We start from the raw sequence: 19593 nt of genomic DNA on the forward strand, positions 1-19593 counted from the left end.
GTTCCAGACCTGTGCGGTCCGGGAACGCATGCTGCACGCATTTTTTGTAAAAACGCGTGGCTGTCCCATTCACTTTTCAGTGATGAGATCAGCCACGCAACGCATACGAACGCGGATGGCGTGCGTTCGTACGCGTTGCGGTCCGCATGCGTTGCGGTCCGCGTTCTGCAGTCTGAACGGGGCCTTACACATTCTTCGTACATGATCTGAGCATTGTTTATGGGTGATAACACCTTTGCAATCAGTGTGCACAAGATTCTAGGTGGATTCTCAACAGCCCTGAATGGAGTGCATATGTCAAGTGTGTAACTTAATTTGTAGTCATCAACCCCTAATTTAATAACATATCAAATTAATTGATTTCGTGTTCAAAGGGCGTTTGAAAGAAAAAAAAATCTTTAATTACAGTTTAAATTTATTGGGAAATTGAGTGTCTATGTTTTTTACAACTCCTGACTTCATGTACCCCAAAATTGCTCTCACTCCACAGCCCTGACTCCCGGTGTCTTTTAACCACTTCCCAACTGAGGGGTTTTACCCCTTGACCACCAGAGCAATTTTTACCTTTCAGCGCTCCTTCCATTCATTCGTCTATAACTTTATCATTACTTATCGCAATGAAATTAACTATATCTTGTTTTTTTCGCCACCAATTAGGCTTTCTTAAGGTGGGACATTATGCCAAGAATTATTTTATTCTAAATGTGTTTTAATGGGAAAATAGGAAAAAGTGTGGGAAAAAAATTATTTTTCAGTTTTCGGCCTTTATAGTTTTAAAATAATGCATGCTACTGTAATTAAAACTCATTAAATGTATTTGCCTATTTGTCCCGGTTATAAAACCGTTTAATTTATGTCCCTATCACAATGTTTGGCGCCAATATTTTAATTGGAAATGAAGGTACCTTTTTTTTTTTTTCAGTTTTGCGTCCATCCCTAATTACAAGCCCTTAGTTTTTAAATATTTGTCAAGAGGGTATAACACTGTTACTTTATAAAGTTCAGTCCCTAAGGTAACTATTTATGTATTTTTTTTTTATTGTAAATTTTTTAATTTTTTTTTAATTACAAAAAAAAAAAAAAATAATTGGGGAGTGTGGGAGGTAAGGAGTTAATTTTTTGTGTAACACCAATTTATTTTTATGTAAAAAATTTACTATTTGGCCACAACAGTAACTTTTTGTTTAATACAACCTGCAAGCGTCCTTCCGGACCCTTGCAGGAAGTACTAGGAGGCTGAGAGTTTGTTTTTTTCACAATGATCGCGCTGCTCAGCGGAGCAGCAGCGGATCATTGCGTGCTTAGATCAACGAACGGGAATGGATTTTCCCATTCATTGATCTCCGGGCGGGCGGCGTGTTTACCGGGTGGGAGTGTGCGCTAGAGCGAGCGGGAGTGTGGGCAGCGGCGGGAGCGCGGAAAGTACGGATTTCTCCGTCCCTGGGGGTTAAAGGATGGAAAAAGGGACGGAGAAATTCGTACGGGCGGGGGTAAAGTGGTTAAATGTCGAGAGGCAGCTGTACACCTGCTAAAGAGGCACTGAACAGCCATTTTTGCTCAGCTCCCTCTAGTATGTATGAGGTGTAAAAAAAAAAAAAAAAAAAAAAAAAAAAAAAAAAAAATTTATGACTGAGGGAATTTGGTTAACAAAGCAGAACGGGTTGAAAAAAGTCCATTTATCTTAAAGCGAATCCGAGATGAAAAACTAACAACTTATCTAAAGTTTAGTTTACACAGCATATCTAGCTGCAAAAGTTTAGGATTATTTATTCCTGTGATACAATAAGGGCAGCCATGTTCTGTTTGTCACATTGTCGCAGGCTAAGGGCTGGAGATGCTATGCCTTGTAAATTGCCTGTGTGTAAATTCAGTCCCCTCTCCTCCTCCCCCCTCCTCCCCTCTGCCTCTGAAATCAATGGCTAGTAACACCTACCCTCCTCCTGCCCAGACTGAGCTCCTGTAAGCCCTTGCTACTGTCTGAAAATGCCAAGGCACTCTGGAGAAGCTGTGGGCGAGGCTTGTTTATTTTATAGGGCATTAGAGTATTAAAGCAAAAAATATTATTTGGCTTGAGGAATGGCCTATAAACTATATGAAAAGAACACAATTGTGCAATAAGTAAAAGTTTATCTCGGATCCACTAACCGTGTTATCCCATCGTCTTTTACGCTGGGCTGATTCTTGTCGCTACAGCTCTAGACTCCCAGTAGTCCCTACTCCCCTGAAATTGGGCTCTTGCCAGAAAGTATCACTGAACGTTTAGCTGGAAATTGACTTGCCGCGAGCAATTAAGCTGTGAGTTAGACATAAGGATTAGTGCTAGGCTTCCTGGAGTGCAGCTTTAAATTCGGTGATCTGTAACTTCCTTTTTCACCCTACCATTTCTATGCTGCCTGTACTGTGTGGTGAACTGTTGCAGATATATGTGAACTATAAAGTATAGATTTCTTTGAGTTGGCTGACTTGATAGTTCACCTGAATATAATATAAAGTAGGAACTGTAGCTATACTGGAAAACCAGGGCTGTGGAGTCGGTAGAAAAATCATCCAATTCAGACTTCTCAGTTTATGAAACCACCGGCTCAGACTCCAGGTACCCTAAATGGCTCCGACTCCTTAGGCCCGGTTCACACTTGCGGTTCTCTGCCAAACGGACCGGATGACCTGACCGGATCCGGATCGGAACCGTACGGTTCTGATCCGGATCCGATCAGGTTGCATCAGGTGTTCATCAGGATGCGATCCGGATCCGTTTGGCAAAAGATAGTAGAAATAGAATAAAAATGGTGGGGTCTGGGAGGTCAGCAGAAGGTGGACCTGTGGAATCAGGCCCTCCGCTGTTTAGCACTCACCTCCACCTCCGACATACTGCCAACATCTCCAGCACGTTTAAAGTCACTGCTGCTCCACTCCAAAATGCTTGCCCATGTGTCCCCATCCAAAATCGCCGCTACAATACGCATAGGAAGTGGGGTAGAACATCCGGATTTTTAGCCAGTGTGTTGTGCGCTCTCCGGTTCTCACTGGTTTGTATTGGCCGGATGGTGCAGTCCGGCTCCGCTCCGGATACGGCTGCCGGAGGAGCCGGACCAAAAAATAGCGCATGTTGGGCCTTATGCCGGAGTCCGGATCTGGTACGGACGAAACGGACGCATGTGAACGGACGCATAGGCTTTCATTGCTATGCCGTGCGTCCGTTCCGTCCGTTCTGCATGCGGTCCGGCTCCGGCACGGCGATTCCGGACGGCGACCGCTAATGTGAACCGGGCCTAAGTCAAATACTCACCAGGGCTATGGATTTGGTACAAAAATAATCCGACATCTCAGTTTATGAAACCACCCAAAATTGCTCCCGACTACACAGTCCTGTGGTAAACTGTAACAATTGAGTTTTGGATATGTCAATCACCAGCAAAATGCTGCCATTGTTGCAGTTGAGCATATTTAGAATTCTTTGTCATGTCAGGAAATTGTAGTTGGCTTCCGACTGTACTGATCTTTTTCCATAACCTTTAGAGTAACTTGTGTAAGTTAACAAATTATTTTTTACAATATTAATTTATAAATCATTGTTTGCACATTGTGAAATCTTACATCTCCCTGATTTACCATACATTTTTTAATATATCAGAGATGCTGGCATCTTTATATCTGGCAAGGTAAATCATTGTGCAATGTGTACTTCCTGCTCCCTAGTGAAATGAACAGGAACATTACTTGATCTCCCAGAGTGCACTGGGAGAAGAAGGCTTAGTCGTATCATAGCTTAAGCTAAGCCTCGCTGGGAAGGAAGGTGGGGTTGAAAATTAGTATGCAGGTATAAGTATTTCTGATTCTGAAACCAAGATAATTTGTCAAAAAATGTATTTTGTAACACTGCCATGTACTGTATACAGTTCAACAAAAGTTTACCTTATGTCTGTGGAGGGAGGAAAGCAGAGAACAGGGGCACGCCTTTCTGCAAATTTCTTCTGTGAAGAAGAAATTGTTTGGCAACTCCTAATAATTTTTTTTCTTTACATAATGGATTTTTAGCCAAGTGTCCTCTTTCTGAGTGTATCTACCTCAATAATAGCTATATAGTGAGGAAAACTTTCTCTTTGCTTAAGGAGTGTACAGACCTTGGGACACTATCCCCTTGGGCGACATTGCTGGTCCGGGCTGCACAGACTCATGTCAGCTGTGTAGCTGACAATGTGATGTGTTGCTATGCAGGGAGGCGAAGGGATGACAGCTGCATGTGTGTGACGTCCCAGGGGAGCGGCATGGACAATGTGATCGACCATCACTGGGGGGGGGGAGTTGATCCGCCAACGGGTCTCTGTACACACCTGATTATCAGGTGTGTGCACAAGCCTTTACAGTCACGCTTAGGCTGGGTTTACACTAGATCGCAGCCATGGAGGTCATAGCAGATCAGCGTTACACTTTGCTGTGTCTTTCCTCTTCCGTTTTGGTATAGATTGGTGCCTGTTGTAACAGACAACAAGGGAGAACTTTGGCATCGCCTTCCATAGCGGCTCTCACAGGACACAGTAGGAAACTGCATATTTCACAAGATATGGAAAGGTGGGGCTAGTACAGCGTCACAATTGGTAGCTGATCCATGCCGGACTCTTTGCTCACTCCACATCCACTAGCACCATGACTGTGCCTGTTGATCTGCTTAGCCTGGCTGATTCAAAGAGGTGCCTTTTCCAAGTCTTTGGCATGTCTGTTATTCCGTTTGAAGCACTAGGGAGAATGGATGTAGTCTGTCTTTATGGTGCTTCCTTGTGTCGCCATACATAGCATATGCAGTGTCTGGAGAATTCATGCAAGACTAGATTTTGTGTTCCATCACTGAGACGGACATAAAAAAGCAATACTTTACCAGTGGCAAGACATGAATGAGTTCTCCTTCAGCCAGCTCCCCACTATTAACTCTATTTTGTAAAATTCAAGCAAAAAGGTTTATGAAATTGTCTACAGTGCTACACTTTTGGCATGTATGGCCTACTTAATCAGGCAGATTAAGGAGTAACTGATACGAGTACCATTTAGACCGGACGCCTCTGGTCTAAATGGTACTCGTATCAGTTACTCCTAAATATGCCTGGTGAAGTGGGTCATAATTGTGAAATGCGTTGCACTGTGGCATATTTAATCTCCTTTCTGCTTGAATTTTACAAAACAGAGTCCTCTTTGGGGAGCTGGCTGAGTGAGAATTCATGTCACTCTTCCCACTGGCAGCCATTATTATATAAGCTGGGAGTGTAGTGCTTGGAACTGTTAAAACAAAGTTGAAGATCACTGTGAAGCAGAGACAGCGCTCCTTCTCTTGTCCTTGTAGTACCAGCTACACTAGAAGTTTTCAAGCAGGGACCTGGATTGTTCAGGTATTGGTTGTGTGGAGAGTGCAGCGAGGAAGTCTTGATTTGATTTTGTACCTAATCCAATCTGGAACAATTGTAACATGCAAACCCACAGTGGAACAACCTTTTGTCTGTGGTACTGAGCATATTTGAATAAGCTGGCACTGCTTTCTTGAAAAATCAACTTTTGTAAGCCACCAAAGATTGTACTTGAGGGGATTGACGACCTTGATAAGCAAGGCCATCACCTGACTGAAATGTCTCGTATTAGTATTTCCAGTACTGCATGGAGTTATGCAAAACATTTTTTTTTCCTTAGTACATGTAGAATATGTGCTGAAACTAAAAGGTAACCTAATAATTTTGTCATGGTTCGGGTTTTTTTTTTCTTATCCATTTGGACTGCTAAGACACCCATTTACATTTCAGTCTGGCTGGGAAGTGCAGCTATAGCATGGTGTTAAATGATGGTATAATCTGTTTAACTCTCCACTAGTATGAGCAGGGAAATTAGTCTATTTTCTGCTGTGTTCTCCAGTCCTCTGTCCTAATCAAATCCACTGTTTGCATATTGTGGTAGCTGCACATCCCAGCGGAATGCAAAGTCTTAAGCAGAACTTGCTGCTATTTCTGTCTCCTCTCTGAAGGATAGAAATAGTACTATGAAAGTACTGCTGCTGCTGCTTATAAGGACTACTAGCTCAGTGTTATTTCATGCCAGCTTTCCACTTATTCGCCTCGATTCATCATTGTCTTTGAGATAACTTTTTCCAGTTTGTTAAATTACCGAATTCGAAGTTTAGCGATTTCTAGTTGTATTCATCAAGGTTTTTCGGCATTCGGTGTGAATTCGATAACAATTCGGTAAACATTCGGTAACGTGTCGATATTTCCATTTTACAGCGGTAATTTAACACAAGGCCATAAGATTCCCATGGAATTGTGGGTAAAAGGCAGTCCTTTGAGCACTACGTAGCAACATTCTGAATAGGGCTTAACACCTGGACCAGGATTCTGGGAGTGGTTGGGACAATCCCACAATTTGATAGGAGCCTTATCTAAAAAATTATAGTGCAGCTAGCAAAATTAGTTAACCCTGGCACTGCCTGTGTTCTCTTACAAGATGATTCAAGAAAAATGCAGATGTCGTGTTATAGCAAATAAATCTATTCTCTTACAAATTTATATGGTTGCAGACCTTATTCTTGCCCTTCTGCACCTTTGAATCACTCTCAGCTGATACATAACCACTTCAAATGGCTCCATCTCCTCTGTCAGCAATGATCTGACAGGAATAACGACAGAGCAGTGAAGGAGATAACTAATTCTAAATGTAACGCTAAACCACGCCCACTTACTTTTTCATGAATTGCACTTTCTTCCGTTTTAGCGAATCGTTACCGAATCGTTAACGAATGTTCGCTAACAGCTGTAGATAACTTTGATGAATCCTGAAATGAAGTTAACAAATTCGGTATTTTACCAAACTGTTGTTAACAAATTTGCTAAGGGTTGATGAATCGAGGCCATTATCTCCTACTTTCTCATTGCCTCAAGGGATATTTTCATTTTTTGCGCTCACATTTGAGACCTGTGTAATTATAATGGAATTGCTTAGACTTTAAACGGCTGTGATCCAGTCCTGCTTAACTCATTGTCAAGAGTTTAACCTATGAATTTGAACAAGTCCAGCTAACTGGGCAAACAAAAACATTTTGCTTTGTTTTAGGAAGCGTGCATGGCATGCACTGCATGCTATTCCAATCAGGATTATTGGTTGGATGGACACACAACCTACACACACGTCTGATCTCAGATTCACTGTTGGATTGAGGTCTGGACCTTGAGTATGGTTGAGTTTGTTCTGGACGTAGCATTTTCCTTGGTGGCTGAAAATTTTAATTTTAGGCGCACCTGACCAGAGCTTTGGGAGTCCAACATGCATTTTGGTAAACTCAAACCATGCCTTTTTTTTTTTTTTTTAATGCTTTATGGAGCATATGGCTTCTTGTAGTCCTAAGGATAGATGCTCAAGTCTGTTACTTTTGTACTCTGTGCTGCTTCTCTGATGTCCCCCTTATCTGTGAGTTTTGGTGGGTGTACCTCTCTTTGCAGGTTTGTTGTGGTGCCATGTACTTATTTGTATATATCGATCTATATACATTTTTTTTTTTTTTTTAACCAACTCTCACTTGTGCTCCTCAACAACTTTGTCCTAGGTTATGGAACTGTACTCTCTGGCTCACCCTTCAGATGGTGTGCAAAAATCGAATCCCAGGCCCTTTAGGATATAAAGTTTGAAAAAAGTTACATGACACAAGATCACAATAAATGGGTTGTTTTGTATTTCTTCAGTTGCCATAAGTGCGGTATTGGCCCCTTTTTGCGACCTGTAATACCTATACTTGTCAATACACCTTAATGATTGCTGCCTCCAGCAATCAGTTGCAATTGCTAGGGTGACAGTTCGGAGACCCAATGCTCTTTAGATGCATTGCTCGGACGTTGCCTAGCAATGCATCTGTACAGCATCGGGGCCCCCAAACTGTCGCCCTAGCAGTTGCATCCCATCACTAAAGATGCACAGGCTGGGGATAACGATCTGCCACATGTCCAGCCAGTAGTGAAATAAGATGTATGTGGTATCATTTTAGTTGAAAGGGGCCAAAGAAAATATTTTGATGGAATTTATAACTCTGGGACTTGTCATGTGAAAATTAGGAATAGTGGAATCTGAATGTATTTTCTGCATTTACGTGCACGTTTAAAAAAAAAAAAAAAAAAAAAAAAAAGTTTGCTGTTTCAATAGCAACACAACTAAGTGTCAAAATTGTCAGAAACCTATGTGGTAAAAACCTAGGAGTGATATGGTTAAAGAGCTGCTGCTACTGAATCTTTTTATTTGTAGCTGTTCCTGTAAAACCTATTCTGTTCCTAGTTATGTGCTTTTAGGGTTTTCCCTTCATAAATATGAGAACAGTGTGTATTGTGATGGCTCACAAGAGGCCAGCATTAGTTGCCGAGTCATCATTCCTGGTAATTATCTACAGAATCGGTCCTATCGCTTGGCCTGTTGTCACCTGATAGGGCATTGCTAACAAGTTTGTTATCTTTTCTGAGGACTCATGATGCTTTTCTTCTCACTACAGATGAAAACAATGTGGAAGAGATCCAGGTTACCTCAGAGTGTGATGTGGAGGTGATGGACAAGCCATGCCCTATCCAGATTGTTCTGGCTCATGAAGATGACCACAACTTTGAACTGGATGAAAAGGCCTTGGAGAGGATTCTGATGCAGGAACACATACGTGATTTGAATGTGGTGGTTGTGTCTGTAGCCGGTGCTTTTCGGAAAGGGAAATCTTTTCTGCTAGATTTTATGCTCAGATTCATGTACAGTCAGGTAAACCGACTTTGATTATTCATTGTTATGCTTATTTTGCATGTGGTTATTCACTATGCATTTTATCAAAGGGTGTCAAGTTTATACCCCATTTTTAGACTTTTACCCTTTTCTCTGTATTTCTTCAGACGATTCAGTGGTGTAACTACAAATCATGGAGTCCCCAGCAAGACTTTAGGTTTCCCCAATGTTTACACTCTCTCCCTTGCCTACCCCTGGTGACCCTCAAGTCTAAGGGGCATCTTGCAAGGGTTATAAAACAAGTGTGGGCATCATAATCTTCACACCCATAACAAGTGTAGCCATAAAAACAGGTGATCTGAGTGAAGTAGAAGTTGTGGGACCCTTACAGTTCTGGGCCCTCCTGCTGTTGCAGGGGCTGCCCCCCCAGTAGTTGCGCCCCCTGAGTGTATTGTAAAGTTTTTGGAAATCCAAGCCTAAAGCTGGCAATACACTGGTCGATATGGCCAACAGATAGATCCTGCTCCGATCATTATCTAATCCCTCCACACGGTGAAAAAATCATCCGACTCAAACTCAGACTGCTCGGTTTCTGAAACCGCCGACTCCAACTCTGACTCCAGGTACTGAAAATTTTCAGACTCCTCGACTCAGACTCCTTAGTCTATTACTTACCAGGGCTGTGGATTTTGTACAAAAATCATCAGACTCCTCAGTTTATGAAAACTCAGACTCCGGGTACTCAAAAACGCTCAGACTCCTCGACTCCGACTCCATAACCCTGCTGCACACACTACATACAGATATTTCCATTGATTTCAGCATGAAATCTTTAAAAATCTGTATGCCCTTGCCAGGCTTTTCAGTTCCCCCTGAAAAATATGGCCACTAGATCCCTTGATCAGTGTTTTGGAGTAATTAGGTTATTTTGACGTAATGACATTTTAAAGAAAACTGACAAAAAAAAGATAATGTTTTAAAGGACAACTAAAGTGAGAGGTACATGGAGGCTGACATATATCCATTTTCTTTTAAACAATACCAGTTGCCTGGTAGCCTTGCTGATCTATTTGGCTGCAGTGGTGTTTGAATAACTCCAGAAACAAGCTAATCTTGTTAGATCGGATAGTAATGTCAAACACCTGCTCTGCATATTCTTGTTCAGAGTCTATGGCTAAAAGTATTAGCAACGGAGAATTAGCAGGATAGCCAGGAAACTGGTATTGCTTAAAAGAAAATCATTATGGCAGCCTCCATATAACATATACCTCTCGCTTCAGTTGTCCTTTAACCACTTCAGGACCGCAGTGCTCCCCCCTAAAGACCAGGTTATGTTTAGTTAAATTAGCAGCTTTAAGGCCAAACTGCAGGGCTGCACAACATGGTACACTAGTTATTCTCTCTCCCCCCCCCCCCTTTTCTCCCCACCAACAGAGCTGTCCAACAGAGCTGTGGTTTTGCTGTTTACAGAGTCTGAAGGCGGGGCGGAGCTCCACAACCCCCCCCCCCCCCCCCCCCAAAGCAGGAGGTACGCGCGCAGCCTGTGCAAGATCTCCTGAAAACTGCAGCCCCAGGACTTGACACCCGTTAGGCGGTTCTAGGGATGCCACAGCGGCCATGCCTATTGGCGTGAGGCGGTCCTGGGGTTTAATATTAAATTACTAAACCCTTGTGAAGCAGTGATTTAGATTTTATAGTAATCGTGTATCAGAAGCGGCATTGAATGGAAACATTGCTGCTAGTGCTTTGCTTTAGGTTACTAAATCTTGATTGTGAGAAACCTAAAACACGTAACCCCCTGTGTGTGTGTGTGTGTGTGTGTGTGTGTGTTTTTTGTTTTTTTTTTCCCCAGTTCACTAAGACTTGTAACACTGTGTCACAATATTAGGCATTCACTATGATGTTGTGTGCTTAAAACCCACCCACACTTGGGGGCTTTTTCTGGTATGGTGCTTACATTGCAAAGTCCAGTATGTGTGGGGTAGTGGGGATAACCCTTGGTACGATCTGGCCGCCTTGAAGACGCTCGGCTGCTGCCAAAAAATGCCAGTAGAGAGAAAAAATGTACAAAAGAAAGGGGCGCTCTGAAGTTCTGTTGTATACCAATAAACACTAAAGACAGGTCTCGCCTGTTTAGCTTGTGGTTAGCACAGCATACTAAACCACGGTGCGCTTGTGTCCCACTATCAGCCGGGGACCAGGCTGTCTATGATCAGCGGGCAGAGGTGACGTCACGTACCCAGGATCCTCTTTGTGTAGATCGTTACAGCAACCAGGACGCTCGCTCGGCTGGAGCTGGTGTTTCCGCAGCGAGCGGCGCCTGTATTAGCATACAGGGTAGTATATGGGGAGTAAGGGGATTGCCACACTGGGCAATAAAACATATAAGATGCAGTAAAGTAGAAAAATGTACTTTATTAAATTTTTCTACTTTACTGCATATTCTATTTTATTGCCCAGCGATGGTAGAGAGCCTGGTCCCCGGCTGATAGTGGGACACAGGCGCACCGTGGTTTAGTAGGCTGTGCTATTCACAAGCTAAACAGGTAAGACCTGTCTGTAGAGCGTGTGGATTGGTATACAACAGAGCCTCAGAGCACCCCTTTCTTTTGTATATTTTTTATACATTGCAAAGTGGTACTTAATTGGATTGTAAAAAATGAATAAAACTAGCCTCTCGTTAGAGGTAGACCATGTACAGTTGTGTTCAAAATTATTCAACCCCCACTGAAATTGAGTGTTTTGGCCAGTTTGACATTGATTTTGATCATTTCAGTGATCTTGTTTACAATTGAATCAGGAGGCACTTGTAAGTCAGACAAATATAACCTAACATTTATAATGAAATAACCACAAATGTCTTTTCGGTGCTCACATCATTATCAGTTTTATTCAACCCCCAAGTGACATTCATTCTTTGTACTTAGTACAACATCCTTTTCCAGTTATAACAGCTTTTAAACGTGAAGCATAGCTTGACACAAGTGTCTTGCAGCGATCTACAGGTATTTTAGTCCATTCTTCATGGGCAAAAGCCGTTCAGTCACATTCTTAGGCTTGCGCGCTTCATCTGCTTTAAGTCCCACCATAGGTTCTCAATCGGATTTAAGTCTGGTGATTGGTGGCCACTCCAAAATATTCCAGCCTTTAATCTGCAACCATGCTCTAGTGGACTTGGAGGCATGCTTGGGATCATTGTCCTGTTGAAAGGTCCAACGTCTTCTAAGCCTCAGGTTTGTGACGGACTGTATCACATTTTCATCCGATATCTCCTGGTACTGAAGAGAATTCATGGTACCTTGCACACGCTGAAGTTTCCTGTACCTGCAGAAGCAAAACTGCTCAAAAGCATGATTGACCCACCCCCCCTGCCATGCTTCACAGTAGGCAAGGTATTCTTTCTTTCATAGGCCTTGTTCTTCCTCCTCCAAACATAGCGTTGATCCATGGTCCCAAACAGTTCTAATTTTGTTTCGTCAGTCCACAGAACACTACCACAAGAGTTTTTTGGGATAGTGTTCTGTGGACTGATGAAACAAAATTAGAAATCTATTGCAAAAGTGAAACAATTGATGTGTGTGCTGATTTTTATTTTACTTTGGTTGTGATAAATCTGCTCCAATTAACTGTGATTCTGTTTGGTAAGTCCTGAGTAGGTGTGCATATACAGTATATTCTGCCTGCTTAAAAGCCTTGTTGTACTCTTATACAATCCTGATTTTCTTAATGAATTACCGTTTATTTTGCTGCTAAGATACTGTAATGAAGAAAAGATAATTTAGGGTACACATCCAATTTGGATTGGCCAATTATCTCCCAGTTTTACATCTCCCATGTAGTATGAGAGAGTACCTACTCAAATTTGCTCATGGTTGTTACAGCTGCACGACGCAAAGCCTAGTCCACTTAATCGCCCACACACCCATGTCGTTACAAGACAAGTTAATTTTGGCACATAGCAATATTTTTTCTCAAGCCACATTTTTGCACAGGTAGATCTGCCAAGCACCTTCATTCAGCAGTAGCTCATCATTAACAAATAAAGGTTCTAACAGAAGTAATTGCACTCTGGGTGCAAACACACACACAATTTGATTGGCCCTCATACTACATGGAGGATCAAGATTGTGTGCATATACACCCTTAAATGTGAAAATGTATTTATATGAGCCTGGACGCTGTCTATGCCTTGCAACTCATAGCTGCAGTGGTGGAAGTCGCCCTGGCCACCACAGTGCATGCTGGGAGATATAATCACAGGAGATGTATGTAGGCACATTCATGTACTACATTAATGTACTACACTTCCACTAGATGTAGTGTAGATGGGGAGCAGCCTACAGCATACGGGGACAGGGATGTGAGTGCTCTGTTCTATTTGTTTGAACAGGACTATTACTTTTCAGTTTTTATTGATTTTAATAAGAGTTAAAAAAAAATCTTAAACACTTTTGGTTTGTGTATAAAAGGTTTTATTTACCTTACATCTCCCCAATGTTGCTTTAAATGTGCACTTTAGAAGAAAATGGAAAAAGCACGTCCTGGGTCGGGTGCAGGTAGCGGGTCTGCAGGTGCAGGTTGAATGCGGGTATCAAATTCACTTTAAAGTGGGTTGCGGGTGCGGGTATGAAAAATTGGACCCGCGCAGGCCTCTACTGTGGTTGGAAACCTTGATTACTTTAACAGGCAAAGTATCATCTCCGGAGGTGAGACAGCACGCCTGCATGGACTGTGCATGCGCCGACTGGCCCCGACTGATGGGTTTTCCGGGGCCAGTTGCGGCAAACTGAGAGGGAGACGAAGATGCCGTGGGAGCAATCAGGCCGAAGGGGACCCAGGTATGTATAGTTTATTGGATTGGTAATTGCCCATCTCAGGTACACTTTAAAAATTACAGGTGTAGAGTGGTCTTCCATAGTCAATCCCTGTAAAATAAATTAAAATATAAATCTAGAAGTGTTTCAGGCAATATCTGCTCATATTCAGCCAAATGCTTCACAGTGCAGATGGACAATGACCCAAAGCATACTGCAAAAGCAGCCAAAGAGTTGTTGAAGGGAAAGAAGTGGAATGTTATGCAATGGCCAAGTCAATCACCTGACCTGAGTCCGATTTGAACATGCATTTCACTTGCTGAAGACAAAACTAATGCTTCATACACACTTGAGATAAAAGTCTTTGGAAAATGCAAGATCACAGACCAATTTTACCCCCTTCCATGTAGTATGAGAGCCATACCTACACAGTCTATTCTATGGAGCTGCACTCCCCATCAGATAAAATCTTTGCAAGATGCTGCACACAAAGATGCCCGTACACACTCAAAAGATCATTATCTGCAAAAGATCTGTAACTGCAAAAAATCCATACACACCTGGTTTAACAGACTTCATCTGCAGATCTGAAAATCCATCCTTTTTTTTTTTTTTTTTTTTTCTTGAGGTGTTGGTTGCTTGCCAGGAGGGTTGAATGCAGTGCTAATATGACATACCGAGTCTACAAGCTAATTTTAGCTTCTTCCAAAATTATTTCTATGTAAAATCTGATTGCATTCTCGATATTCTTTTTAGGCGCTATTTATGGTAAATTCTGATTGTAAGCAACTAACATTTTTAACCCCTATTTTTCCCTACTTGCAAGACTGCAACTTTTTTTATTTATTTTTTACAAAACAATTTAATGTTAAATGTAAGAAAATTGAACTTGCTCTTTTTAAAGTGAAATCTGTTCAGATTTAATATATATATATATATATATATATATATATATATATATATATATATATATATATATATATATATATATATATATATATATATATATATATATATATATATATATATATATATAAATTTTTTTTATTGATTTGGGCATATCATTTAAAATTTCTTACTTTGTATATTTGAATTTAAATGCTTAACTATTTCACACTTTCTCATATGAACTCAAATGGATCTGAACTTCACTTCCTCTCGTCTCTAAAATATTAGGCACAGCATGATAAAATTTAGGGGAAAAAAGTCCTTCATTACAATTTACCAAAATGTATTATTTTACTGTGGGCCGTGTGTGTGTACTGTGTGTGTGTACTGTGTGTGTGTGTGTGTGTACTGTGTGTGTGTGTGTACTGTGTGTGTGTGTGTACTGTGTGTGTGTGTACTGTGTGTGTGTGTGTACTGTGTGTGTGTGTGTGTGTGTGTGTACTGTGTGTGTACTGTGTGTGTACTGTGTGTGTACTGTGTGTGTGTACGTGTGTGTGTGTGTGTGTGTGTGTGTGTGTGTGTGTGCCGGCGGCAAAGTGGACGCCGAAAGGACCGCAATACGCCCATGGGCGTTGCGTCCTTTCGGCATGCCGGGGAAGCGATTGTGTCACTGGTGACGTGCTTCCCCGGCAACTGGCTCCGCCCATCCGCGACGACAACCCGCCGGCCGCTCGGAAGCGCCGGCGGGTTGTTAACCCCCACGAGCGCCGCATACAAAGTGTATAATACACTTTGTAATGTATACAAAGTGTATTATACAGGCTGCCTCCTGCCCTGGTGGTCCCAGTGTCCGAGGGACACTGTTTGCACCCAATCACTCCCCTAATCACCAATCACTCCCTGCTACTATCTGTCAACGCAATTTTATTTTAAGTCCTATCTGCCCCCTGGGGCATCCTGATCACCCATGTTTTGCAAGCAACCTCGCCTATTCACAGGTGAAGTAATTAGTGTGTCAGCTAGGTGGAGCCCATGCAACTGAGACACTAATTACCCCACCTGTGCATGGGTGAGGTTGCCTGCAAAACATGCACTGCTGGGGATTCACAAGGACAGGTTTGAGAAAAAGTGCTGTAAACTATTGAGTCAACCCACCAGAGCAGCTAAAACCAGCAGTTCAAGCAACCCTAAAGGCTCATACACACATCAGACCATAGTCTTTGGAAAATGAAAGATCACAGACCAATTTTACCCCCTTCCATGTAGTATAAGAGCCATACCTACACAGTCTATTCCATGGAGCTGAACTTCCCATCAGACAGAAATCTTTGCAAGATGCTGCTCACAAAGATGCTGTAGACATTCAAAAGATCAGTATCTGCAAAAGATCTGTTCCTGCCAAAGATCCGTTCCTGCAAAATGCATTCATAGTCTGAGATCTGCAGATCATCATACACACTTTGTTTAACAGACATTCATCTGCAGATCATATTCACCAGGATGGATTTTCAGATCTGCAGATGAATGTCAGTTAAACAATGATCTGCAGATCTCATAGACTATGAATGCATTTTGCAGGAACGGATGTTTGGCAGGAACAGATCTTTTGCAGATACTGATCTTTTGTGTCTGTACAGCATCTGTGTGTGCAGCATCTTGCAAAGATTTTTTTCTGATGGGGAATTCAGCTCCATAGAATAGACTGTGTAGAGTATGGCTCTTATACTACATGGAAGAGGGTAAACTTGGTCTGTGATCTTTCATTTTCAAAAAAAAGACTATGGTCTGATGTGTGTATGTGGCCTAAGGCAGGGAACACACTTGTCTTTCAGATTTCTGTGTGCGTTTTTCTGCATACTTTTTCTGCACACAGTGTTTCTAAGCAGGAAAACGCATGCATTTTTTCACAGCTGCAGTCGTCGTGCAGAATGTTATTTTTTTTTTTCTGTGTGCTAACAACTTACTAAGCGTGAACTAGCCCATTGATTAACATTCTCAGTTTTTCTGTGGAGAAAAAGCGCACGAAAACAGTCAAGTGTGTTACCTGCCTGAAGCAAGAAAAAAAAATAGTTTAATACTCACCTATGTAGAGGAAAGGCTCTGTATCCCGTAGTGCTTTCCTGGTCTTCTCTTCATGCCCTTGTTCCACTGCTGTCTCCCCGTTTTGAAGTTATTTGACATGTAGGTAGAATACTTTTTTTTGGTACTCCTTGGAAGGCTTCGGAAGTAACTGTGTCCCCACTAAAGCTGAGATCTGTATTCGCGCACACACACTATGGCTGAGCCCGTCTTTAAAGTACTCGGGGACCAAAGTACTTCCGAGAAGTACTGAAGGTGTGAAATTTGAACAAGGGTAGCAGTGGAATGAGGGGGTTTCTTTAACAGGTGGCGACAGACTGCTCAGTGGAGCAGTCACCCACTGTCTGTCACATCTAGTGGGTGACTGCTGTTGCTCAGGTATTGTTGAATTGGACATGGTGTACCTCCAGCCACCTGTGGATGCTAGGTTGTCATACACTAGAGCAGCTGGCAAGTTGTGAATCCCGTGTGGTTGGCCACCTGTGTGAACCAAGCTTTGAGTTATAAATCGATAAAAAAAATTAACCTGCTTTGTAGTGTTATTGGCAAAAAGCTTTGAGACTACAAAAAATGCAGAACACACAAATCTATCATGTTTACTGAGCCCTGAAAACAGCAAGTGATTCAGTCGTGCCTTTTCCGTGGCCTTCTGAAATGTACACTTTGAAATGGGAGAGACACTTGATGTTGATATTGAACTATAGAAACATTTGCAGGATTGTATGACCGTTCTGTCCCATAGCTACAATCTGAGGGTAACCTTGGAACTGACAGTTTACACAGCTCTCTAGAGGACATTAGTAATACTACTTTGTGCTGAAAGAATTGCAACACTCTTAATCACTTGAGTTACCATCAGATAAAGTTTATGGTGTTTCATCGTATGCACTGATGTAATGTTCACGTCATGCTGACTCCGTATCTCTCTCTCTCTCTCTCTCTCTCTATGTATGTATCTATCTATCTATCGTAATGGTATGTTCACATTGGTGCGACAGATCTATTAACATAACGTGATGCATGAAGTGTGGTACTGTAAAATGTGAGTGTTAAAGTGTACCTGTGAAGAAAGTGCTCCAAATGGGTACTTTGCTATGTAGGGGGAGGCCTCTGGATAATCCAGTGGTTTCCCACGTCCTCCTTGCCATTCCAGCGCCGGGACTCCCTAAGCCCGTTGAAGAGCTTGGCTGCTCTGTACAGTCGCAGATGGCTCACACCTGCAATGCAGCACGGAGACTGTCTAGGTTTTTCCTGGCAAGCCTGAGTGGCAGCTCCAAGCTCCTGCACAGTCACAAGCTGCCCTGCACAGCCGCACTTGTTCACATACGGGAGCGTAGCCGGGGGGGGGGGGGGGGGGTGGGGTTCCTACCACTGGAACATAAAGGTGGAGGGGGAAGCTTCTGGAGAATCCATAGGCTTCGCTCTGCCAGGGTATGCAATCCCTTTCTAAACTGTCACAGGTTTGCTTCAAGAGTGACAGTGAAGCATACTTTTTATGTACTGGATGCTTCACTGTATTCTTTGTGCCACACGTATAACATGAAATGATCACATATCATCTGTTGTGATCCTGGTTTTACAGGAAATGCAACACAGCGGCCCAGTATGAAAGTACCCTAATTCTTACAACCTTTCCCGGTGCTCTGGCCCCTGGACTGATTTTCCAGGTTTCCTGCCTGGATCCAGTCACAGGACCCGACCAGCAGTATAGCTTATATTGGTATGTCATTATATTACCTCACGTAACTTATGTTGGCAGGTGGACATCTGAATTGGGGATAAATCTCACCCAGTAGATTAAAGCCTCTTATAAACCCTATAACATGATCTCGGACAATAATGGTTACATAAGCTCATCATATAGGTGTGGTCCCAGAACAGTGATACAGATGACAAATGCTGCAGAAGGTTAGGTTAATTCATTAGACACGTGAAACTGTGCCTCCCCCTCCTCAGCCATTTTTTTCATAAATCTGAAGCTCCGTGGCCACCCCAACATGCGTTGCTGCGGCCCGTCACCAGATTGGCAGCCACCAGGTAGGCTCTGACTGCTGAGCTGGGGGTGGGCTGCGGCAATCATAGACTTTGGGAGAATTGAAAGGGGGAAAAAAAAAAAAAAGCTCCACTGGAAGCTTTTTCGAGAAGGGAGTATGGCATTACAGCCGTTCAGGTAAGTTATTAACCACCCTGGCGTTCTATTAAGATCGCCAGGGTGGCTGCGGGAGGGTTTTTTTTTTTAAATAAAAAAAAAAACTATTTCATGCAGCCAACTGAAAGTTGGCTGCATGAAAGCCCACTAGAGGGCGCTCCGGAGGCGTTCTTCTGGTCGCCTCCGGCGGCCAAAAGTAACACGGAAGGCCGCAATGAGCGGCCTTCCGTGTTTTGTTTACTTCGTCGCCATGGCGACGAGCGGAGTGACGTCATGGACGTCAGCCGACGTCCTGACATCAGCCGCCTCCGATCCAGCCCTTAGCGCTGGCCGGAACTATTTGTTCCGGCTTCGCAGGGCTCAGGCGGCTGGGGGGACCCTCTTTCGCCGCTGCTCGCAGCGGATCGCCGCAGAGCGGCGGCGATCAGGCAGCACACGCGGCTGGCAAAGTGCCGGCTGCGTGTGCTGCACTTTATTTCATTAAAATCGGCCCAGCAGGGCCTGAGCGGCACCCTCTGGCGGTAATGGACGAGCTGAGCTCGTCCATACCGCTAAGGTGGTTAACCCCCCCCCCCCCCCACCACCACTACACCTAGTCCTAGCAGCATTTAGGCCTGGTGCACACCAAAAACCGCTAGCAGATCCGCAAAATGCTAGCAGATTTTGAAACGCTTTTTCTTCTCTGTTGCGTTTCAGCTAGCATTTTGCGGTTCTGTGAAGCGGTTTTGGTGTAGTAGATTTCATGTAGTGTTACAGTAAAGCTGTTACTGAACAGCTACTGTAACAAAAAAACGCCTGGAAAACCGCTCTGAAGTGCCGTTTTTCAGAGCGGTTTGCGGTTTTCCTATACTTAACATTGAGGCAGAAACGCATCCGCAATCCAAAATCTGCAGCAGCCCGGGAGTATGCGTTTCTGCAAAACGCCTCCCGCTCTGGTGTGCACCA

The 19593-nt window shown here is 43.0% G+C and overlaps 1 protein-coding gene across 2 annotated transcripts in view; it reads left to right on the forward strand.

Moving 5' to 3' along the window:
• Positions 1–19593, forward strand: part of ATL2 (atlastin GTPase 2) — a 130037-nt gene that overhangs the window by 55282 nt on the left and 55162 nt on the right. For both annotated transcript variants that reach the window (XM_068232299.1, XM_068232301.1), the window contains exon 2: positions 8504–8757. In XM_068232299.1, coding sequence (XP_068088400.1) covers positions 8504–8757 — 254 coding nt within the window. The remainder of the gene's footprint in view (positions 1–8503; positions 8758–19593) is intronic.

Source organism: Hyperolius riggenbachi, chromosome 4 (genome assembly GCF_040937935.1).
Source record: "Hyperolius riggenbachi isolate aHypRig1 chromosome 4, aHypRig1.pri, whole genome shotgun sequence".
NCBI classification, from domain to species: domain Eukaryota; kingdom Metazoa; phylum Chordata; class Amphibia; order Anura; family Hyperoliidae; genus Hyperolius; species Hyperolius riggenbachi.